General features: G+C 41.5%; 1 protein-coding gene across 4 annotated transcripts in view; it reads right to left on the reverse strand.

Moving 5' to 3' along the window:
- Positions 1-24,806, reverse strand: part of NRP2 (neuropilin 2) — a 148,303-nt gene that overhangs the window by 75,071 nt on the left and 48,426 nt on the right. For all 4 annotated transcript variants that reach the window (XM_027873649.1, XM_027873648.1, XM_027873650.1 and 1 more), the window contains exons 5-7: positions 23,907-24,062; positions 21,102-21,271; positions 19,140-19,295 (exon numbers count right to left, since the gene is read on the reverse strand). In XM_027873649.1, the coding sequence (XP_027729450.1) occupies positions 19,140-19,295; positions 21,102-21,271; positions 23,907-24,062 (482 nt within the window). The remainder of the gene's footprint in view (positions 1-19,139; positions 19,296-21,101; positions 21,272-23,906; positions 24,063-24,806) is intronic.

The raw sequence follows: 24,806 nt of genomic DNA on the forward strand, positions 1-24,806 counted from the left end.
AACATCAACGGAACATTTGTTTTGTAAAAAAAGAAAAGAAAATCAATGAAATTTTTCCTACTTCATAGACAGGGAAAATGAAAGACAGGGAACTGACTTTCTCAAAATGAATAAAAGGCGGGGTAAAAAGGAGAACCTTTAGCTGCCTCTTCCTAGCATCCCCCAAACCCCTTCTCTGTTCTTACAAGGGTCCTGACTTTCTACCTCTCTCTGGTACTGCTACTCTCTGTTCTTCCAAATGTTGATTTCACTGTCTTCCTACTAATGATTAATGGAGGAAAGGGAGGACAAGGGAAGAAAGGGACATGAGAAGGGGACTATACAGGAGCTCCCCCCATAAGATGGAATGAGGAAGGGGGAGGCCTGGAGTGAGAGTTCAGGTAATTCTCTAAATTCTCAATAACTAATCATGATTCTATGATGAAGGGAGAGATGATGCAGCCAGAGAAAGCCCTGGCCCTCACCTTCACCCTGCTTTCACATCTGTGTTGGCTAGCATACATTACAGCTTTCAGAAGGATGAAGGAATTTTGCCTGCAGATAAGAGACATTAATGCAGCTCTCCTAGAATCCAAGTTGCTGAGACAGAGATATTTTTTTTTTCTTTTTTGGCAAGGATGGGATGAATTCAGCACTGTATCCCCAAAGGGTATTGTCAGCAACCAGTGCTACTACTGCATCCTGATCCCTAAAGATGTTGGACTGGGTGCTGGTGTCTATGTGTGGCCTTCATTAGCTTGGCGCTAAGTAGCCTCAGAAAGAAAAAAAAAAGCTTTGTTTGCAAATGTGAGTATGTAATTGAAGTTTTGAGCGGATCTGAACTTTAACACAGCTACTAATCTGTAGCATATATATCACGCTGGTACCGTTTAGAAACACAGCATGGCTTATGTGTTTTTAATATCCTATTTTATCCTATTTGACCCCCCTCCTTTGGCAGTATTGGCAGCTACTGCCAAACGCCATTCCCCTCCCTACCTTCCTCAAAGCCCCTTAAGTGAGGGAACGATTGCTGCTTTGGACTGCATTACACAGTTGCAGTATGTATATACGTTTGTGTCTAGCCAGGGTGGAAGGTGGGTAGGTGTGCACAAGTATGCCTGTACATTTCAGTGTTGGCCTGTGAGAATGGTGAATGTGGACATGTGTGTTTTCGGTGCAGGGCTGCTTCTGGAGAATGTCTGTGGCTTTTAGGTTGACCCCTATATGCATCAGGAAATGGTAAGATGACAAGCAACATGGCCTAGTGAATAGAGGGCTAGTCTTAGAAATCAGGATGATCTGGGTTCAGATTCTATCACTGCTACTAGCCATATGATCATAAACAAATTACTTAACCAATTTCAGCACTTGCAGATAACTCAGTCCTTAAGATTCGAAGTTAGACAAGTGGCCGATCTGCTTTGGTGGAAGGCATTTACGCACTGGGAACTCCCTATGTTGACGAACTCATAGGAAGAAAGGAAAGAAGGAAGGAAGATTGAAAGAGAGACTTGGACTTGTCCCATCGTCTCAAGATCATGGATTGAAAGCTGGGAGGACCTTCAGAGGATATCAAGTCCGACCCATTCATTTTACAGATAAGAAAAGTGAGACACAGAAAGGTTAAGTCACTTATTACCCAGGATCACACAGCTATGATCTGACCTGGGATTTGAACCTAAGTCTTCCTGACTCCAGGTCCAGTGCCCTATCACATAGAGAAACTTGGCTAATCTGAGCCACTGAAGTTTGTCTTAATACTTTTTTTCCCCACTAAATATTCTTCTACTCTAGACCCAAATCTAAAGGTGTTTTAAACCTCTTTAGCAGCCACATTTCTCTGAACTCCCTCGCTGTTTTTGTTTTTCCCCCGGGTCCTTCCCAGTTTTGTATTTACTTTTGGTTTCTTCGAGCTTAGATCTGTCCTCTGCTCTATGTGCTGACTCTCACTTCATTAAACCATTCCACAGCCCTCTGAGTTCCAGCCCTCTGCTTTCTTAGTGAGCTGGGGCCTGCTTCACATGAAGACTTTTCTAATCTAACTCACAGCCCGAGCTGCAGCTTCCCTGGGGCAAGAGGAGCCTCTGTCTTGTCACAGGAGTCATCTCCATTAACACACAGCTCCCCAAAGTATCCTATGAACAAGGACTGCAGAAGGTGTGTAGGCTCCGAGCAGGGTCTGGCCCACTATAGGGGCTCAATAAATAGTCAAAACATACTTTGTTGACAGTTTCATTCAATAACAGTTCAAATTATTAATGGCAACTAAGGGTAATGAATAACAATGCCTCAGTCCTTACATATTGTCTTTCACCCAAAGATATCAAAGTGCAATTTATGAGAATCCATTTTTAATGAAATATTAAGCAGTTTCTATTTCTTCTGACCCAATGGATTTACAAGGTCTCTATTTTTCTCCCTGCATCTTCCCTATTTATAGCTGGTAAATGCCATCATATATTATACATCTTTATGATTTTCTCAGAGCTTCTGTGGTTTCAGAATCACCTCTCCTATTTTTTTCTGATCAAATTCTTTGAGATGGGCTCTTGGCTCCTGAACTAGTCATTATAAGGTAAGGGTTGTGTGCTGCAGGAATGGTGCCAGGAAACTGGTTTTATTCCCAGTTCCCTTTACTGATTCACTGAATCACTGTGGGCAAATCGATAAACCTCAAATGCCTCAGCTTCTCCTTCAGAAACATATAGTTGATAACAGATTCAAAAATAAGCAGCCAAATTTACCACCACTCCCTGCAAGGCCAACTGTGCAACCTAGTAAGAGCTAAGCTGTGGGTAAAAAATAAGGTTCTGAATTTAAGTCATCAACATGCATTTATTAATCCCCCATTGTGTATGAGGCACTGTGCTAGGTTCTGGGGACACAACAACAACAAAAAGAAAAAGAAAGAAAGAAAGAAGGAAATAAAGAAAGAAAAAGAGAAAGAAGGAAAGAAAGAAAAAGAAAGAAAAAGAAGGAAAGAGAAAGAAAAAGAAGGAAAGAGAAAGAAGGAAGGAAAGAAAGAAGGGAATGAAGGAAGGAAGGAAGAGAGGAAGGAAGGAAGGAAGGAAAGAAGAAAGAAAGAAGGGAAAAAAAGAAAGTAAAGAAAAAAGTTCCCACCCTCAAGGAGCTTATATTTTAATGGTGAATAGAACTAATAGATAAACAGAATGAGGTCTAAAAACATTGGTCCCTAAGTGCTACTTTGTTGCTAAAAAAAACCCAACAACCATATAGTTATATAATTATAAAATAAACTGCCAGTGATATTAAATTGAAAATCAGTGGAGTGTGATGACAGGCAAACATAAAGAGCAAATTTTGACAAATTTACTTTTTTAGGCATCTAATTTTTTTACTAGCAAAAAAAAATCAGAAGTCACAGAGCATACGCGTTCTTGTTAACTTTAAATTAGAACATCTTAAAATTGATTCTTCACTCCCCAAAGAAAAAGGAGAGGAGGGTAAAAGTGTGAATTTACTCCCTAAGCAAGATAGCAAGTGGAGGAGGTAGTGGTAACTATATTTTAGTTAACAGGTCATATTTTGAAAAAATCCAATGTGGTGTGATGTACTCAGAAAGATTTCCTTCAATTACATCTCAGTGAACAGGATATAAACAGGATAATTCAGGATACAAAGTAGATTGGCTAATCCATTTTGTGCCTCATTGAATTTTAAATGTAATCCAGCATTTTCCAATTGATTTTTTTGAGAACTTTGGTTGATATTCAGTGAGAGAAAATTGGGAAGTCAGTGGTGTCTTACTGATTTTCTGATTTATACCAATGAGTGGCCCATCTGATTATTAAATTGGTCAATATTTAATAAAAGTAGTTTGGATAGAGCTCCATCATATACGACAAGAAAATCAACATTCTTTACTGTGGTTCTGAGTCCATAAGCAAAGAGCTTTTTAACATAGGCCTATTTAAATACTATATGTTTTAATGAATCAGCCTTTAAAAGAAGCCAGAGATACTGTCCAGGACTAAGATCTGCAAGGACACACTCTTGCCATAACCAATCTCATTGTAATTAAGAATGTGGGACCCAATAATTTTGCCAGCTTCTCCATGAGTAAAATTCAATTTACTTAAGCACTCACTTTCCTCTGCCGGTAACCTGCCTCTCCTCCAATCCTAACTCTCAGTCTCCTGGTTTCCCAATCCCCTGGTTTCATAATCCCCTTTATCTATTTGTATCTTTTCCTTGTCCCCCAATCCCGAGTTCGTCTCTGGGTTCCCTGGAGCTATCCCTCCATGGTCTATGGACGGCCTTCAAGGTGCCTAAAATACAGGTCTCAAGAATACACCATTTATAACCTTTCCAATGTCATAGTGATGATACCTCTGGGAGGTAGTTAACATCTGTCAATCATCTGCACAGTAAAGGATGGTACAGTGCTTCCTTGCTCTTTCGATGAGATGATGGTAGATTCAAGAAAGGCTTCTTAATTACAGCTGTTCAAAGAGGGTAATGAGTTCACCATCCCTGGAGGTCTTCAATAAAGGGTTGGACGACCCCTTGGAAACATTGTAGAGGGGATTCCTGCTTCCAATTAGGAGACGCTATTATCCTAGGATGATTCTTCCCCTTAAACTCTCATCCCTGTCCATCTCAGCCTTATTTTTTATTCTCTTTCATCCCCTTTCCTAGCCTGTTTCCAAATATGGAATCCCTGTTCTGCTACATCTTCAAACTTTTTTCTATTTTCTCCTCAAATTAACTGAAGCCTGAAGACAGCACAGCCTTCCAACCCTCTCATTGGAACTCTCTCCTCCCACTTTCACAACTCCCAGGAAGGGCTGAAATTCTCTTGTTCAGTCACAGCTACTTCCAAACCTTTGTTCTGCCATCATCAATCAAGGCCTTTCTCCTCCCTGTGATGGTGAACTCATTAACCCCCTGAGGCAGCCCATTCTGCCTTTGAAGAGCTCTAGTTGTTAGAAAGTTTTTCTTTAGATTGAATCTGACATCACCTAATCACCATTTGGGGTTTTCTTGCCAAAGATACTGGAGTGGTTTGCCATTTCCTTCTCCAGCTCATTTTATAGATGAGGAAACTGAGGCAAACAGGGTTAAGTGACTTTCCCAGGGTCACACAGCTGGAAGTGTCTGAGCCCAGATCTGACCTCAGATCTTCCTGACTCTAGGCCTGGTGCTCTATCCATTGCACCACCTTGCTGCTCACCTAAAAATACCCCACTTCTGAGACCCTGAACTCAGAAATTCCCTTATAACCACAATCTCCTGCGCTTTTATCTCTTATTCCTATTGAACCCACTCTTTGTCCTCTTCCTCACCACCACCGTGGTTCTCCTCCTTCCTCTCTAAGAAGGGTTTCCTTGTTTACTTTGCCATTTCCTCTTTGTACTTTGCCCTTGTACTCTCCCACTCCATCATCCACCCCCAGAAAAATTCCCCAAGGTCCTGCCTGTCTTTGACCCTCTTCTTCCATGACTATGATGACACCTTTCCCATAGTGAGCTCGTCTGCTGCCATAGCTTGAACTATCATTTCTATGGGAATAATGCTCAAATTTATATGTAGCTCATCTCTGAATACACTCTCCCATTTACATATATCTCCAGCTACCATCTGTCTCTCTTAAGCTCTGGAGCACCATTGCAACTGTCTAGTGGACACTCTACCTGAATGGAAGTCCTGCCAGCATCTCAAACTCAATACATCATTATCTTTTAGGCAAAACCTGATCATCTTTCTGCATTCTTTATTTTGGTTTCTGATGTCACCATCCTCTTAGCTACCCATTTTCAAATACTTTGTGCTGTTTTTTAAAACTCTTTTCTCTCTCCCTTGGTCCCAACATCTAAACTGTCAAATGTGTACAATTGACCTCTACAATCTCTTTTAAATCTGTCATTTCCACTCCATTCTCACTGCCCTCATTCTACTCTATGTTCTTCATGCCTCTCGCCTCTACTATTATTATAAATTCCCAATTAGTCTGCCTGCCTCCAATCTCTCCCAAACCATATACCATTGTCAAAGTAGTCTTATTAATGCCTAGATCTCATCATGTCACTCCAATACTCAAAAACCTTGAATGATTCCATTCTGCCTGTTGAATAAAGTCCAAACTTTTACCTGATATCAGACCCCTCCATAATCCAGTTTTGACCTAGCAATTCCCTCATACACCTTTTACTCCAGCAAAAATGGACCAGTAACTATTAGATTAACTTGTCTATAAACATGCTGCATGTTTTTCCACCTCCTTTGCTAACACCTTTGCTAATACCTTACTCTATACCTAGATTGTCCTCCCACCCAACTATTGACTTCCTCCCCATCCTTCCAATGCTTCTACCTCCCCAAGAGTAGAAGAGTATCTAACTGCCTTTGATGAGATCAAGTGACCAGGCTAGAAAAAGCATCCCATGGTACTTTAAGAACTGGTGTATATGATTACTGAGCCAACTTTGAAGAGAACAAGAGAGATGTCACAACACTAGAAAAGGACAAACACTGAACTGATATTCAAAAAAGAAAAGAGAGTAGAGTCTGAAGATTCTAGGCCAATAAGCTTGATTTTAACATCTGGCAAAATTGTAGAATGTGTGATTAAAGAGGTGTTTAGTGAACATGTAGAAAAGGATGAGGTGAGCACAAATAATGAGCATGATTTCATTAGAAATCATGCCAAAAAAACCCTCTCATTTCCTATTTTGACACAGTTATTAGACTGAAAAAATCAGGGTGATGCTACAGTTATAGTTTACATGGATTTCAATGAAGGATTTGACTAAGTCTCAGTAGATACAGTACTAGGCCAGGAAGACTTATCTTCCTGAGTTCAAATCTGGCCTCAGACACTTCTTAGCTGTGTGACCTTGGGAAAGTCACTTAACCCTGTTTGTCTCAGTTCCCTCATCTGTAAAATGAGCTGGAGAAGGAAATGGCAAACCAATCCAGTATCTTTGCCAAGAAAACCCCAAGTGGGGTCACGAAGAGTCAGATGAGACTGAAAATGACTGAACAACAACTCATGCTATTCCTGTGGTCAAGATGGGGAGAGATGTGGGCTAGATTATAGCACAGTCAAGTGGGTTCTGAACTGGTTGAATAGGGAGAGTAAAAGAAAAGGAATAAGCATTTATAGAGCACCTACTGTGTGCTGGGCATTGCACTAAGCACTTTACAAATATTATCTCATTTGATCCTTACAACAACCTTGCAAAGTAGGTGTTATTATTTCAGTTTTACAGTTGACAAAACTGAGATAAGTAGATGTTAAGTGAGTTACCCTGGGTCACACAGCTAATAATGCCAACTTAGAACTTAAGTCTTCTGATTCCAGGCTCAGCCCTCTATCCACTCACATCTCTACCTAGCTGCCTCTAGCAGCTAGCTGGACTCCAGTCATTAATGGTTTTTACTTCAACTTGGAAGGAGGTTTTTAGAATGCTCCAGGGATTTGTGCTTGGCCTCGAGCTATTTTACATTTTCATCAAAGACTTAGATAAAGGTATAGATGTCAAACCTATCAAACTTGAAGATGAACAAAGCTGGGAGGGGTAACTAATATACTGGATGATGGCCAGAACCCCAAAAGATCTTGACAGGCTAGAACACTGAGCCAAATCTAATAAAAGAAATTGAACAGAAAAAAAACTTCACATTTGGATTGAAAAAAAAAAAACTCTACAGAAGTCCATACTGGAGCATATTGACTAGTCAACAGTATTTCTGAGGGGAAAAAAATGGTGATTTTAATGGACTGCAAACTCAATGAGTCAATAATGTGATATAGTAACCAAAAAACCAATATACTCTTGGGTTAGCAATAAGACAACTGAGTGTCTCAAAAAAGAGAGATGACAGTGCCTCCCACTTCTTATATCTTGGCATTTGATTCTGAGTACTACAGTTTAGAAAGGAGAACATCTAGGAGGGTGACCAAGATGGAAAAAGGCTTTGATATTATTTATTACTATTATTAATAATAAGAGTAGGAATAGTAGCCAGTAGTGCTTTAAAGTTTGTAAAACATTTGACATATGTTATGACATGTGTGTTATATTAGCTATAGTATGACATATATTCTATAACATATGACATATGTGCTATTTTATATATATATATATTATGACATATTTTATAACATATTGTTATCTAATTTTATCTCACAAAAGCCCTGGGAAGTTGGTGCTATTATCTCCCTTTGACATATAAGGAAACTGAGGCAGACAGAAAGTGACTTGCCCAGGATCACACAACTAGTAAAAATCTAAGGCCAGATTTGAATTCAAGTCTTTTTGGCTCCAGGTCCAATTTTCTATCCAAGGAACCTGGAAAAAAAAAAAAAAGATTTAGAAGGCATTTGATTCCTTCTAGGTGGCACAGTGGATAGATTGCTGGCCCTGGAGTCAGGAGGAACTGAGTTCAAATCCAGTCTCAGATATGTATTGGCTGTGCGGTCCTGGACAAGTCACTTAACCCTATTTGCCTCAGTTTCCTCATCTGTAAAATAAACCAGAGAAGGAAATGGCAAACCACTCCAGTATCTTTGCCAAGAAAACCTCAAATGGGGTCATGAATAGTCGAATGCAACTGAAACGCTGAACAATTCCGGTATTTGAATGCTTGTCAAAGGATTCGATTCAGTCTGCTTGGCCACAGAAGGCAGAATAAGGAACAATGAGTGGAAGTTGTACAGGAACTGACTGATGATGACAAAGGAAACACTTCCTCGGTGGTGGCTGGTTCTCCTTTCCCAGAGGCCTTTAAGCTGCCTCGAGGATCGCATGCTGACAAAGTACGGGAGAGGACTTTTTTTTTTTGGCTAGGCAATGGGGTTAAGTGACTTGCCCAGGGTCACACAGCTAGTAAAAGAGTTATGGGTCTGGGGCCGGATTTGAACTCAGGTCCTCCTGAATCCAGTGCCGGTGCTCTATCCACTGTGCCACCTCGCTGCCCCTTGGAGAGGATTTTTAATTGTACCAGCTGGGCTAGAGAGCCTCTAAGGTACCATGGAATTCCCAGATCCAGGTGCTTTCTGAGGCCTTCTCTAATCCTTGTAGCTGGAAATGATTTCTTTCTTCATCTGACTCTCAGAGCATGCCCAGAGTATACTGAGCTGTAATTCTGGGTGTATTTATTAGAGGTGATATCCCTCCTCCTAGAGAGAAGATGCCTTAAGGCAGTTACTATGTCCCATTTAGTGGTTTTTTTTTTCCTTTGAAGTGCCAAGCTCAGTGTTTTGCACATAAATGTTTAATTAAATATATAGTTCCATGAGATCCTGTCTCCAGAAGCACTCACTCACAGTCATGTGGCTCATCTCCCGGAGCTCCCTACAAATGGGTAAAAGCCTTGTTGGTGAAGAGATTCCAGGAAGGGTCCCTTATGATCCCATAATTATAGCACTGAAGACAGACTATGTTGCAGGCCTACCTGTCATAGAACTATATAAAAGAGACTTTCAAGGTCACCTAGAATAACCGCCTCATTTTACAGCCGAGCAAACCTGGGGCCATGAGAGGTTGAAATGTCTCAACAAGGTCCCACAGGTAGCAAATGGCTGAGTCAGAATTTGAACCTGGGTCCTCCAGTTCCAAATCTAGCCTTCCTCCACTGCCTCCTAATTACAAGAATTTTTTCCACCTGGCCTAAATACATTCCAACTATGCTGGCATCCTTATTAAATAAAGGCAGTGTAGTAGAAGGAAACAAACATCAGTCTAAGACTCAGACGCTCTGGATCCTACTCCCAGCTCCTCCAACTTGATTAATCATGGAGGAGCTTGGGAAAAATGCTAAAACTTTTTGAACTTCAGTCTCCTAATTTATAAAATAAGGGCAATACTATCTTCCTTGATTGTCATCAGGGTTATTGTGAGGATTAAATGAGATGCGTACATTATGTGTTTTGTAAATCGTTATATTTATACATATATATATATATGCACATCTACTAAGATATGTCATACATATAGATTTAAATGTAAGATATAATCGCTCTGGTACCATGTACTCTATACTCTATCCAACCTTTGTCACATGCTTTGAAATGTTTGGAAAGTAGGCACTGTGTAAGTCCATCCCAATGTAAATGGGCCTACCTCTCATGATAGGTGATAGCTTCAGTTTCTTATGTGGGCACTGCCTCCTAATCCTTAGTATTCAGACCCTTATCTCTTCATTAATTGTGATGCAACCTACTGCTTATTTCTACTTTGCTGCAACCCTGGAAGTGAACCTAACTCTCAGAACTACAAAGGAAGGAGGAGATTTTTCAAAGACAACATTATATAATCTAGAGCCCAGAGATAGAAATTATATATGGGTTATTCTTTTTTTAATAAATATTTCTACTTCCTAATAAATAGTTTATTACATCAAATGTTCTCCTTTTCAGTCTATTTGGCATGGGGCACTTGAGAAAGAAGAAAATGCAGGCTGGAAAAGAGAAATTGTTTTAGGACTGGGGTGGGGAGAAGAGGGGGGAGGTGCAGCAAAGGGGAAAGGAGGAAATTGAAACTGGGGGAACCAGTTAACACACTCAGAGAATTTGTCCAAGAAACAGTAGCAGCAACTCATCTTGACTGCAGGATTCAGGGCTGGTCTTCTCCCCATCCCCCATCCCCCACGCCTTTCCCATACACGTCCTTAATCCCAACTATTAGGCCTACAAGTAAAAGTAAATTGTTAATCAATGGATGTCATCTTGTTTAATTAATTAGTTTCACAAAATAGGAGAAGGGGGAGCACAAGGGCAGAATGATGTTAAGTTAGAGGGTGCTTGCTTCCTTTCCCCTTTGTAAATCACATTACTGACTCTTAAAAAACTTTCCCTTCAAAGCTGGAATGTTTTTTTTTCATAGTTGTTTCGTTCCAGTGGATATGGGAATTTAGCCAGTTGCAGAGTCAGAAAGGAAATTTGGGGGGCTAGGGGGTGAAGACTGTGACACCCAAATGGTCATTTATGGCTGCAATGACCCTAACTTCTTTATTGTAGGGCTGGGATTGTCATCAAGCAGTTTCTCAGGAAATAAAGGGAAAGGGGCAAAGGGCAAGAGAGTGTACACATCGGGCGGGGATGGGGAAGGAAACATCCTATTTTTGGGTGCAGGGGTAGAGGTAGGTGGGATGTGCTCATCTGTGTGTGTGTGTGTGTGTGTGTGTGTGTGTGTGTGTCTTGCTAGACCTACTAGATTTATAGCAGGATTGCATTACCCCCATGGAGACGCTGAGCCCTGGAACATAGCATACTAACAGGATTAGGGTTTTAGGATTTGAGACAGAGAAGCATGAGGGGAGAAATGAGAGGAATACCGTACAAGGATTTTAAGTTGGGGAGGGGGAGGGAAGAGACAAAGAGAATGAGAGAGACAGAGAAAGAAAATGAGAGAGAAGAGAGAGAGAGAGAAAATGAGAGAGTGGTAGGGGATAAGCCCAGTATTTTGGAGCAGGAGAGACCAGGGAGAGTTCTAGATAGGTCTCCTAAAGCTGGAGAGAAAAACAGTGGCAATCATTCTTACTGGGATAGCCCAGGAGAGAGCCTTGAGTGGGGTGAAAAGTGTCCTGTTCCCCCTCCAAGTTATTTTCCCTGTACTAAAGATATCCTAAGGTAGTGGCCTTAGGGGTTTCTGTGTGTGTTAGAAGGAGAACTTCTATTTCCCCAAAGCCTTGAGATGGTGAGGGTAGGAAGAGGGAAAAAAGATGGCCAGATCAAAAGAGAAGCCAGGGAAAACCAGAACCATTCACCATGGGGCAGGAGGGCAGCTTGGGGAGCACCGATTTTTCTAGTCAGGAGTAGAAGCAGAGTGAGGCCTGCCACTGTGGCCTCAAAATTCAGACTGAATCCTGACAAATATTGGGGTTGAGGGATAGGGGCAAGCATGAATGTGACAACCAAATTGGAGATCTTTCCAGATTTGCTGGGAGACTTGTTGGTTGGGAGCCTCTATCCCAAGACCAATCAAGGTCATTATTATCTAGTCATGTCCTTTTTCATGTCTTAGCATTGTTTGAGTAGTCCTCTGCCACAGTCCACTACATTAAATAGGGGCTAGGAAGCCCATCCAGTGAATTTTGTTTGAGGTCTGGGAACCTCATGGAGACTGACTTTGGCTCCATGAGACAATCCATTCCCTTCAGAATGTCCTGGTGCAGAAAAGTGTCTAAGCTTCCCAGTGATGAAGTTTTCCTTTAGCTTTCAAAGTGGAGATACTAAGGGTCTGAGCTCATCCCATGACAAACGGATAATGGGCAAATGCAATTACCAGGAAAGATGGCACTAGATTTTTCTCCATTATAATTGAGAGGTGGAATTAAACTGGGAAATACTGATATTAAAAAAAAAAAAACCATAGGCCTACTCTAGAAAATATGTTACCAAGGTTGGGCTAAACTGGGTATTCATATTACAATCGTCATAACTTCTGAAGGCTGATACCCATCACAGGACATTAGTTTATGGTTTGAGACATCATCCTAATCTTATTTACAATAAATGAAATTACTACAACCAAAAAGGATAAAGGGCAGGGAGTCATCCAACAGAAAGTTTAAAAAGATGCTTTTTTTTCCTTAAGGATCTAAAACTCCTGATCGAAGAAAGAAATCTTCATTTCCAGATCTATGAGGATAGGGTAAGTCTATATTTGTCTGAGATGGCTCAGGTGCAGCCCTGGACAAACACAGGGGGCTGGACTGGATGGCTTGTCAAGGTCCCTTCCAATACAATGATTTGAAAAGAGGCAGAAAACTATCCCACAGGGCCTTGTTACTCTTTAAAATTGATAACTCGCGTCTGCTGAAAAAGAGCTTTGTGGGGCTAATACATTAATTATATCTAGAGAGTGCCTTCCATCCAGAGATTTCAAAGTGCTTTGCCAACATTAGCTAACAGCAAAGCTTGAATGTCCCTTTCACCAGACAGAAGAACTGAGGTATGGAGCTGTTAGATGACTCACTTGGGAATAAAATTCTTGGAAGAGTTGTTTGTTTGTTTGTTTGTTTGTTTAAAGCCCGACCTGACATAGAGATGACTTGTCCTAACCATTAGACAAAGGTTTTACAAGTGGTTTTGGTCCCATTAGCTCATGGAGTATTGTGAAACTCTCAAAGAAATCTCAAAGCAAAATTAATTTTAACTCACTTTAACTTAAAAAGTCATCATTAGCCAAAGCTCACTTGGTTGGGGGTAGGAGAAAGTGATTAGAGGATACAAAGGGGAAAGAATCACAAAGTCAAATGGACAATGATGATGCTGCAGCCTCAAAGAGGATAGGAATTGGTGCATTAGTCCATATCGCCTAGAGCACAAGATTTCCTTTGGATACCCATTCCAGAGAGATGGGGCCACAGGAAGACATAGCCTTCCTCTTGCTTATTACCCTGCAATTGTATTTATACATATATGTTTCCTGTGGATATAAGATTCACAGGAGAATACTGGGACTATGAATCAGTTTGGGAATCAGGAAGGAGCCTAAATTATTCTGCTTAATATAGGCACCTTCATGGGTTCTATGTAAATGGGGTATGTCACTTAGCCTCTTGGTGATTGTTTCTTCATTTAAAAAAAAAAAGTCTCCCTTACACATTATAGAATTACAAAGGGGGATAAGATATGCCTGAAAGGCTCTCTGTGCTCCTTGGAGGTAAGTGGTTAATTCAGTGCACTTCCTTGGATTCCACTCCTCTTTCCTACCTTTTCAACAATGATATCATTCTAGAGACATTCTGGATCCTCTTGGGCCATTTGTCCAGAAGCCACTATTAAGTTCCCCGACACCCTCACCCGGAGCTTCCTTTCCCCTATTATTAAGGCACGGAGTCTGCTTCCATTTGTAATAAATATCAATAACAGAAACCCGAGTGATTTTGATGAGAATGACATCAAACCCCACCTGATCAGCCTATACTAAGTCTAACAGTTTTTGTTCTCGGATAAAAAGCATGACTTACTTTAGATATAGGGTCCCATACCCTCGTCACCTTAGAGAACTTGCACCAGTCTGGTCACAAGAGTTAAATGAGATAAGGTAAGGGTTTTGCAATAGTTCTGGAAATATACCTTAAGGAAGCCAAAAGACAAAAACAAGGGTCCAAGGCACACTAAAATATTCAGAGCAGTCCTCTTTGTGAAGCAAAGAACTTGAAACAGTTGATACCTATAGTCTGGGGGATGGCCCCAAAACTATGGTCTATAAACAATATAACGTCATCATAAAGTTAGAAATGATGGCTATAATGAATTCAGAGAAACATGAGAGGATATATGAACTGATGCAGAATAAAAAATGCAGAACCAAGAGAACAAGATAGACAATGAATAAAAAAATGAAAGTAGACAGATTACTGATAGAAGCTGAACTTGAAAAAAAAAAAAACAGTGAAGATTCCAAAGAAGAGATAATGAAACATGGTTCCTTTCTTATGGTATGAAGGTAGAGGACAGAATGATGTATTTCAAACTCTTCTTTCCTTTCTTGTCTTCTTATACATTACTCTATGTACTCTCCAGTCCTGCCATACTGGACAACTTATATTTCTGCACATATGTTGTTCTGTCTCCCATCTCCATACCTTGGCATTGGCTGTGCCTCATGTCTGGAATGTACTTCCCCTTCACCTCTGCCTGGTTTCCTTCAAGGTTCAGCTCAAGTATCTCTTCCTGTAGGGAGTCTGCCCTGACCCCCTCGTGCCAGGAATGAACCCTCTCCCCAAACCACCTCACATTCATTTTGTATATATCCTAAATATAGTTAAATATATACATATTGCGTCCCCTTCCCTAGAATGTAAGCACCCTGAGGGCAGGAGCTTTTTCACTTTGGTCTTAACATTACCAGTGCTTAGCACAGTTGTCTGGCCAGCAGCAGGCTCTCAATGAAATGTTTGTTGGTTGATTGATTTATATAGCTCTCTATAGTTACAAGGCATTTTACATGCATGATCTCATTTAATCCTCACAGTCACCCATTTGAGGCAAGTAGTCTTACTTTACAGATAAGTAAATTGATGCTCAGATGGGTAAGTGATTTGCCTGAGGGCACATAGCTTGTTAGCAACAAAGGTAGTACTCAGACCCAGCTATTGTGACATCCGAGTCTACAGTCGGCTGTCCACAAGCCTTCCAGTACCCACTTAGAACCCCAGTCCTTGAATTTTAGACCTAAAAGGTCAACTTTGATGAGGTCTGACCCATAACACTTTGAAATTGTAATTTTTTTTTCTTCTCTCTGCATCTTTTTTTTTTTTATGGATACTGCTTTCTTTCCATCTCTCTCAGCATGTGTATCTAATATATATAATATGTAATTATGAATACACCCCCTCCTTGAGTGTTTACTACTCTATGCCTGTGTTCGGAGCATTGTTAATATAGCTGGCAAAATCCAAAGCAGTAGTTTCTGTTTGTGGTTTCAAAAAAAAAATGTATGTGAAATGATTTGTATAATCTCAGTGTGCACATGGGTTGGAAATGGGTTCCGTCAGGCATATTAGCTCTCTGCCTTGTGGTTTAGCTATAAATATGTATTAGGAGGGTCTGCCCCTTACAAAAAGTCATAGGTTTCACATTCATTGCATATAGAATCAGACAAGAATCTGGGGCTGTGTTAGACATGTGCACTACATCTTGCTTGAAATGCTCCAACCAAGTTAGTCATTTTTCTGTTTAGGAAGCATACCATCACCTGTTGAATGGAAAGTGACAGATTTGCCGGCCAATGAAAAGGTAAGAAGGCTCTGATTGGTCCTGCCCTCCCTAGCAACATGGTAATCAGTCTCAGCCTTCCTTCCACCTCCAACTCACAAATGGTGTTTTGCAAGGAAACAATACAGCCGTCCATGCCCCCACTGCCCAGAGCACTCATCAATCTTATTTTCCTCTCGGTTTCCTTATTCCCTCAACTTTACTAGGCTGCCTCAATGCTGACGGTAACTAGGGAAATCTCAGGCTGGTTCCCAAATTTTCCCTGAAAACGTCACATTCCCCTGTTCACACTCCATGCCCAGGGAGGGCATTTTAAGCACATGCTAGAGCAAACAGGATGCTCCATCTTCAGCTTGCTGCTCTCACAGGCTCTGCTGCCTGAATTTCTCTTTCAAACCCACCACTTAGCACCAGTTCAGTTGGCGCTGTGCCCATCCATCCACAGGCAGCGAGGAGGAACTCAGGAGGTGATTCTTGGGGGCTGATAGAGAAAGACGCATGTGTACCCAGAGATGGAGCCCGCCCATTCCCTTTCCCCCTCTGCCGCTACACACACCCCTGGTCTCACACCCAAGCCTCCACCCCTGCTTCTCTACCAACCCCATCATCTCCCCTCCTCACCCCCACCTCTACCTCATGGCACCAAATCAAACTGCGGCAGACTTGAGAAATCTATTTGGCACGGATCACTCAACTATTTCAGCCTGAACCGTGCAGAGTACGGCACTGACGCACCATGAGCCGTGTGGAATCTGCACATTAAATACAGACATCTGGGAGTTTTCCTAATGAAAGAACAGCAGAGATTACTACTGAAAAGGGAGCAGGGATCGATCTCTACAGCCTGACCAACTGAGTTAGGTGATGGAGCTCATGGGGACCAGAAGCCTTTGCAATAATGCAGCTATTTTCTAGAAAGTCGGCAGATGAATTTAAGTGGGGAGATGAAAGGGCTCATTCTTCTCCCCACCCCATCCCTACCCTGTCTGCCCCACTGCCTTCCTCACTTAATTTAGAGATAACTCATCCACAGAAGAGTTCTAAACCTCCACTAGCATGACGAGGAGGGACCTCTTGTGAAGCTCACCAAGCCTATAATAGAAGGAGGAGATCTGGGGGCTTGGGCTGAAGGACAGGGAGAGCCATAAATTGAGATAATTTCTGTAAAAAATTGTTTAAAAAGAAGAAAAATGGATTGGAAGAATACGCATGGTTGAATCTGGTTGTAAGTCATGTTTCCCTGTAGAATGGACACTATGGCTACAGCTAGAGAGGACCGCATCCTATCAAAATATGCAGTACTAAGGCATTTCCAAAAGCAGATTTCCTACAAATGGTGTTTTAAATAGCATCCAGATCCATCTGCATGCTTTTAAAAGCAGCTCATGGTATAGTATCCCCTTCGCCAGCACTCCTTAGTCATGGAGCCTTGGACTTGAACTCAGTCAGGTGACCCAAATCCTCTCTCTTCAAGATCCACCACAAGCATTTTGCTGTTCCTTACTCACCTGACCTATACATTTCTTGGTTCTAACAACAAGATGATGAGGGAAAAATGGAGAGGAAAAAGGTAAGGAGATGAGTGAATGCAGCCCCCTGGTTTGACATACCCTATCCATCTCCAGGGCAGTTAGCCTTTTTTTCTTATTTAAGCTGGAAGGGACCTCAGAGATGATCTAATCCAACCCATTCATTGTATAGATAAAGAAACTAAGACCTAGAGAGGGAGAGTGAGGTTACCCAGGTAGTAAGTAGTACTTTAGGGATTCAAACCCAAGTCATTTAACTTGCAAAATCCAGTGTCCTATTGACACCCCCCCACACACCCCCACACCCCCCAGTCCAAGAATTCCTGGTTTCAAAGTGTGTCTCCTTTGTCTGAGTGCAGGCACACGTCCTGCTGCTTCACTTTCTCCTAGGTCTGGGTGCAGAGAGATAGAAATCACATCCTGGGAAATCTTTTTTAGCACGTTATTGGGCTTCCTCTTTTAATATGGCTTGGACACTACCCATTTCAGTGTTTTGTAGCCAGAACAAGAGGAGGATTTCACAGGGTTATCATGGAGTTATCAATCGTTAGAGTCAGAAAGCACCTTAGAGACCATGTAGTCCATTCCTCTTGTTTTAAAGATGAGAAGACCAAGTCCAACTTGGTGAAGTGATTTTCTAAGGGTTGTGCAGACCATGCATGCCCAAATGCTGAGGCATCGTAGTGTCGTATGTCAAAAAGACAACTGGATTAGAGGTCACAGAACCTGGATTTAATCCTACCTTAGTTGCTTTCTACTGGTGTGGCTCTTAGGCAAGTTACTTTACCTCTCCAGAACTCAGTTGCCTCATTTGTAAAATGAGGGGGTTTGACTAGGTAGCCTTAAGGTTCTTTTACCTCTAAAACTATAATCCTACTTGATGGGGAGGAAAGAAAAAGACTTTCTGCTCCTTCTACTCCTCCCTTAACCCTCCTCCACACCCCCTAGGGATAAATAAAGTCATAAAGAAAAATAAGTAGCTTCTTCTCCCCCATGATGATTCAGAGAGCCAATCCCCACCTCCCCACCCCGCCATGATGATCTACAGTTGAACTTGCCTCATGGCACCACAATCCTTGGGTTTTCCCTCTGCCCTTTCCAGTCCTGTCCCCTGGGCAAAAAAAGCATGCTTTGTTTTCAGCAAAGTATGCCTCCTGCCAAACATACTGTACAACACCATATCTACAGAGCCATATGAGGGGCAGCTCGCAGACAGTGCGCCATGTGTCCTAAGGAAGCCGAGTGTCAGACATCCATATGCACAACAGAAAACCAAAAACCCTCACACAGGCCACACCTCCGGGAACTGCAGCTGGAGTGGGCACAAGCAGAGAAGGTTCAATGCATCACTGCCAAGTGTGATTGCTATCACAGATTCCAACTCTCTGACACACTGAATTTCTCCTCGTTATTTATTGTCTTCTTTATTCTCTGGGACATTATGATCCCCTCTTAGGATTTGTGCCCTTTCATTTCCAGGCCTCAGTAACTCCTGAACTGCAGCTACATGTGGCTTTGTGATTGTTAACCCAGCATGTGGACGGGGCTCTGGCCATAAATGCTCAGTGAATCTTGTATGGTGAAACATGGGCTGTGAAAGCATTTTCTCCTTCATTTGCAGTCAGAGAACATACTGCAGGCTCTCTCTGCTGCGTGAGATGCAACGCCAGCCAGGTTGTCGGAGAAACTGTGTTTTCCAATCACTTTAGCATAAGAAAGAGGATTTTCAGGGCTGGTCTATCTCTCCCAGCTCTCTCCACCCCTCCCTTCTCCCTACCCACCAATCAATTATTTGAGCTTCACAAAACAAAGCTTATTCCAGTAGGTGAAGTTTATCCTAGGTTCTCTTTCCTCCCCTCCTCCCCACCTCCCTCCCCACTCTTTTCTCCTCCTTTCTGTTCAAGAGCGCATTTGAGATTGGGAAATAGATTTACCTTGTGGTTTTTGCCATGCCGGTACATCATCCAGTCTTCACCATTAGTGCTGACTTCCAGCTTGTAGGATTTGACGTAGTAGCCATTCTGCGTTTCCCGCGAGATGGCTCCCTGGGTCGCAATGGCTGTAAGTATAGTCAGAAAACGTAGGTCCACCTGTGGGGCATTAAAGATGGATGAGGAGAGGGAGACACTGCTACAATCATAACAGGACATCATCTTGCATTTCTTTCTACTTCCTCGGCTGACACACCGATAATGTGTCCCAGTGCCTATGGCCCACTGTGGTTACTGCCAGTCTCGAATCTAATTTCATAACCAAACATAACTATTTGGCATTAAATTGGCCACACTGATGAGACAAATTTTGTTCTTTTTTTTGTGTTTGTTTATTTGTTTGTTTGTTTGTTTTTGGTAATCTTTCTTTGGTTGCAGGGAGCGATAGAGAATAAGATGCTTTTGAGTAAAAAACAGCCCAATTGCACAGGATTGCTCCAATATTAACATTACTGGGTTATTAACCAAACTGTGGGAGACCATTGCTAATGAACACCATCTTAATACAGCAGTGGATAAATCCAATCCAAGTGGATAAATCATCGTGTCCAATATCCCCGCTTTTCTCCCTCCCTCCCCAATATCGCTCCTTCCTCCATTAATTTTGTGGGTCGCTAAAGGGTCAAATTTTATGCAGAAAGCCAGCCTAAAGAATCAAGATTCTGTTCCATTTTACATTTATTGGAAGAAGTGTGTGCCCAACCCTTTAAAGCATCTACTTGTCCATGATGCCAAATCCATTTAGGAAATTGCTAAATGTAATCTCTTTACTCCTGTTTTTCTTGAGTGAGCAAAATTTAGCCAGTGTGTGCCATTTCAATGGAATTCAACTCAGTAAATGTTTTCTGTGTGTCTACTATTTATTTAGCAATTCTAAGCCCTAGAGATTACCAAAAAAACATATCAGGGGAGTTCTTAAGGAGCTCATAGACTCAGGGACACAGAGGAAGAATTTAGGGAACAATGAGATTGTGTGTGGAAAGTAGCCAAAAGGATGCTGTGGGAATTCAGAGAATGGGGGTGGTGAAGGAAGGCTTCATGGAGGAGGTGAGAGCTGAGCAGGACTTTGAAGGATGAGTAGGGACTGGACAAGCAGGGAAGAAGAGAAAAGGCATTCGGTGTTTTCAGAAGAATAACCCCACAGATGCGTTCATGTTGGTTATGTTCATGCTGGTTGGTATGCCAGCTGTCAGAACCATTGCAGACTCCCAGTGTTTCTAAGCAGTCTTTCTCTCTCCATCTCTGGCCACTGTGGGCTCTGCAAAGTCCATCGTGAACCAGGGGTCACAAGGTCACATCAGAGCTTGTGTTGACATGTCAATGGGAAATCAAGGCTGTCGTGGGCCATAAAAGCATGAGTTGCCCCTGCTTGGGACTCACAGCATTCCCTTGCTTAGCTGACCTCTTTCCAAGGGGCCACAGTTAGGTCACCTCTTTGTTGCAAAGGCTGGCTACACAGCGTGAGCTGCAAGCCTTGTTCTAAGGGAAAGAAAACTATAATCTTGAGAGCTGTAGTGAAGGACCTGACCAATCCAGGCTTCATCCCAGTAGCAAGGTTTTCCCCAGTTGTGGTGGTCTACTAGTGACATGCAAAAGGCCTTCATGGTGAGGTTCCCACCAAAGCAGTTGCCACCATGCTGAGCTACCATCTAGATAAGGGAATGCCCAATCTCAGGACACTGTCCTTGTCAGTCTCTCTGGGCAATAGTTGAGGGAGCTTTGGATCACCTTACAGAAAATTTCCTTAGATATCATTATATAGACCAATGTAATATCTCTGCCATTATTGTTGCGTGGGAAAACAATTTTTCCAAGGTCCAGTGTCCCTATACAACTCAATGTTTCTTTTCTCCATCGTATTAATTGGGATTTAGGCTCAATCTATATGTCCTCTGGGCTAAGTACCTGGAGATACTCCTTGTTGGAATCCATGTTGGGGGTCCAGCCATTGTTGTCACCATGCAGCCGGCCCTGCTGGGGAGTCCACCTGCCATCCGAGTAGGTAGAAGAGGCACTAATCTGCTCATTGGATATCCGGCCAGATTCCATCCCCAAAGGAACATTGCACTGGAAGTCTAGGGCACACAGGTAAATTGAGAAAGTCAAAAAGCAAAACTAGGGCTCTCAACCCCAAACCAAAGAAAGTCACAAAATCCTCTTCAAATCCCAGAACAAGACTCTTGGATCTCTAGAACTTATCTTAAAAACAATATTCAGGTTGACAGCTGTCCACCCTGCCCCTGCTGGGCTCAAAAGAAACTAAACTAGCCATAAAAGAAACCAGGCTATAGATAATAAGAATTATAATACAAATTGAAAATACAGTTTATAGCACAAAGTTGGCTCCTACTTCAGACTACTGATGCTTACTGTTGCCAGAAGATACATTATTACAACAGTACAAGTACATGTGAAAAGAGTGGAAACAACTTGAGTGGGCTGATGTATCTCACAAATAGAACTTTATTAGCATACACATGGGAAGTTTCATTCTTTCCTTCCCTCCCTCTCTTCCTCCCTCCTTTCCTTCCTTCCTTCCTTCCTTCCTTCCTTCCTTCCTTCCTTCCTTCCTTCCTTCCTTCCTTCCTCCTTCCTTACCCTTCCTTTCTTTCCTTCTTTCCACTTGCTTTCCTCTTTTTTCTTAATCTCTTAGTTTCTGACACAAAAAGCAGATGTCATAGTACACAAATATATTTGAAGTTTGAAAGTACTGTCCATATGCACACGTGTTACTCAAAAAAACACATGTTTTTTTGCACCATATGTCCATAAAAAGAGACCTAGTAGTTACTTTCTCTGCTCCTGCTTCTGTGGTGGAAAAAAAATTGCTTCCCTTTCTATTTAGATGCCACCAATAATGACTGCTGCTAGTGCCCACAAGGTTATGGCTTCTAAGGAACCAACAATCTTTTCCCCATGTGTTAAAAACAGCATCCTTTAGTGCTGTGGTTGCAACCACCATTTATAAAGCTTGTAGCTGTTTATAGTCTACCATTCTGTGTTTGCTGCCCAGTTTGAGCACCCCTGGTTGAAAAGAGTCATCCTGGCTTCTGATTGCTGCAGGCCAACCTACCCAGTCTCTTGCTTGGATAAGGAAACAGATATTGGCCATTCCACAACACTTTAATTTGTGAATTGTGTGGGTCTTTAAAGCATTGGTTACTTCTTTTGTCTTAAAAGCTCGACTCTAGAAGTTTCTCTATGTCAATTAGTAAATAAACATTTTTTAATTGCCTACTAGATGCCAGGTACTGTCAGGTAAAGCTCTCAAGGAGTTCATGGTCCAATGGGGGAAACAACATGCAGAAAACTACATAGAAATAAGCTATATACAAGATGAATTGGAAATAGTCAACAGAGGGAATGGGGAATAAAGAGGAATGGGGAAGGGTTTATTGTATAAGGTGGAGTTATAGTTAAGCCTTGAAGGAAGCCAAGTGTGTACATGATAAGACATAAGAAAGATAACAAATGATTTTCTGTAGAGTCAGCTCAGTACTTTAGACTAAAGATGACTAAGGTTTCCAATCAGCCCCTACTGGGGAAGTCCTACCTAGAGCCAAAAAAGGTCCTCAGTAATACAAAGCCAAAAGTTTCTCATATACACAGTTGTGAAAGGCTCTGGGTCAGAGGTTCCCAATCTGTAGTATGCACACCCTTGGGGGTAGAAGAAGCTTGCCAAGGCAGTACAGGAATATTTAATCAATATGGTGATGTTCAAATATTTCAAAAGGCTCTAATTCTATTTATAATGATGCATCTCTGAGAATCAGGATGCTCAGTCTTGTTCACAAGCTCTTTATTTCTTATGTGTATAAAGCATAGGTACTAGACCTGTGATTTCATTGATAGAGGGAACTCTGGAGTGATGAAATTCTACAAATACAGGTCAGCACCTTTTCTATAACTCATTTTCTTAAAAGAGTCACCTACCTGAGGTGTCTATGAGTTTGGCCAGAACCAGATGAACATGTAAATTGGAAATATTTAACAAAATAAATAAAAATACAATAAAACATGGACAATGTTAATTTGTGGTTTTCTAAGTCAATATGCAGCCTGCAGGGGTATTTCTTTTTGAGTCTGACACCATTGGCCTAGACCACTGAGAGCTAAGTCACTAGGCTAAGTCACAAAGGAAAAAAAGGGAAAAAAAAGAAATTTACATGATAACTTAATTATATATTTAAAAAAATAGCAAGTTGTACATAATAGATTTGCATTTTCATTTGCAATCATATTTTTTATTATACTGTGTTATTGAAATATTTGTTTTATTCCATAAACTTAAAATAAAATAAATTAAAACATTAAAAAAAAACCAGATTCACACAGCCAATATAGGTCAGAGAATGTAGGTATTCTTGGCTCAGTGGCTGACTCTCCATACCAATGCTCTAGATTTTATTTTCTTTTGTAATGAATAGGGAGCACAGAAAAAGCCAAGAGATATAGGGACCAAAAAAGGTTGGGAACCCTCGTTCTAGATGCTTTTTCTCTCAAGGGAAAACTGAACCTGAATCGACCACTTCCTTAACTCCATGGCTACATCATGCCCCTGTCACTCTGCCCCAACAGATTTACATTTATATGTGTTCCAGATGTATATGTTCAAGTGCACATGCTCAAAACTGGAAAGTTTTTGTAACGAGTAATGGGCTATATCATGACAAGTGTCACATCCATAAAATGCCAAGATTTCCAACTCACTTTCAGGGGTTTCTTGAGGAATTAAGTAGTAGTGTGCTGAGAACCCATCCTTGGCCACTGCCATGTCAGTGTGGAAGGTCAGAGAGAGGATGCCGGTTGAAGATCGGAGTTTGGAGGGAGTTTTAGTTCCACAGTATTTGCCGATCAGAGGACCCACTGGGAGATGGGAAGAGAGAGGTCAGTGGAAAGGAAATGGCAAACTTCGGGCCGATCACATAATTTTTCCCCTTCCTGAACTCATTTTAGTTAACTCAATATGCAATTACTCTATCTGCCTTACTAGAACAAAGTATAAACTGAAAGGCAAAATGTCAGAATGGTCTTTCTTGCTCAGCAATCACATTCCATGGACTTACTCCCAGCCTATATGCATCTCTTTGAAAAAATGCTGCTCCCATTCTGTGATGGGTAAAGAGCATCTCTAGCATCTATAAGCAAGAATAGTTACAACTATATGTTTCTGTTTGGGTACAACTTCTAATTGGAGAGGAGTCAACTTATGTGGAAACCCTGGACCCAGGGAGTTGGAAAGACCCAGTTGAAGTTAGCACGTCATTGATCTCAAGCTAGAAGGGACCGCAAAGGCTACCTAGTTCAACCTTTTCATTTCATTTTATTTTTTAAACAATATTTTATTTTTTCCCCAATTACATGTTAAAATAAGGTTTTGAACTCTTTCATTTTATAGATGAGGTAACTGAGACCTAAGGAGCTTAGATGATGTGTCCAATGTCACAAAGACAGTAAGTCTAAGAAGTGAGATTTGAACTAAAGTCCTCTGACTTCAGAGGTAATGCTCTTTCTAGTGTTACCATCTTGCCTGGGCCAATCTCATCTCCACACAAACTTCCTCTCACTTAGACTAAAAATATAGTATCTATCTAATTCTCAAAGAGTCTC

Source organism: Vombatus ursinus, unplaced genomic scaffold (genome assembly GCF_900497805.2).
Source record: "Vombatus ursinus unplaced genomic scaffold, bare-nosed wombat genome assembly UNPS02014802.1, whole genome shotgun sequence".
In the NCBI taxonomy this organism is placed as follows: domain Eukaryota; kingdom Metazoa; phylum Chordata; class Mammalia; order Diprotodontia; family Vombatidae; genus Vombatus; species Vombatus ursinus.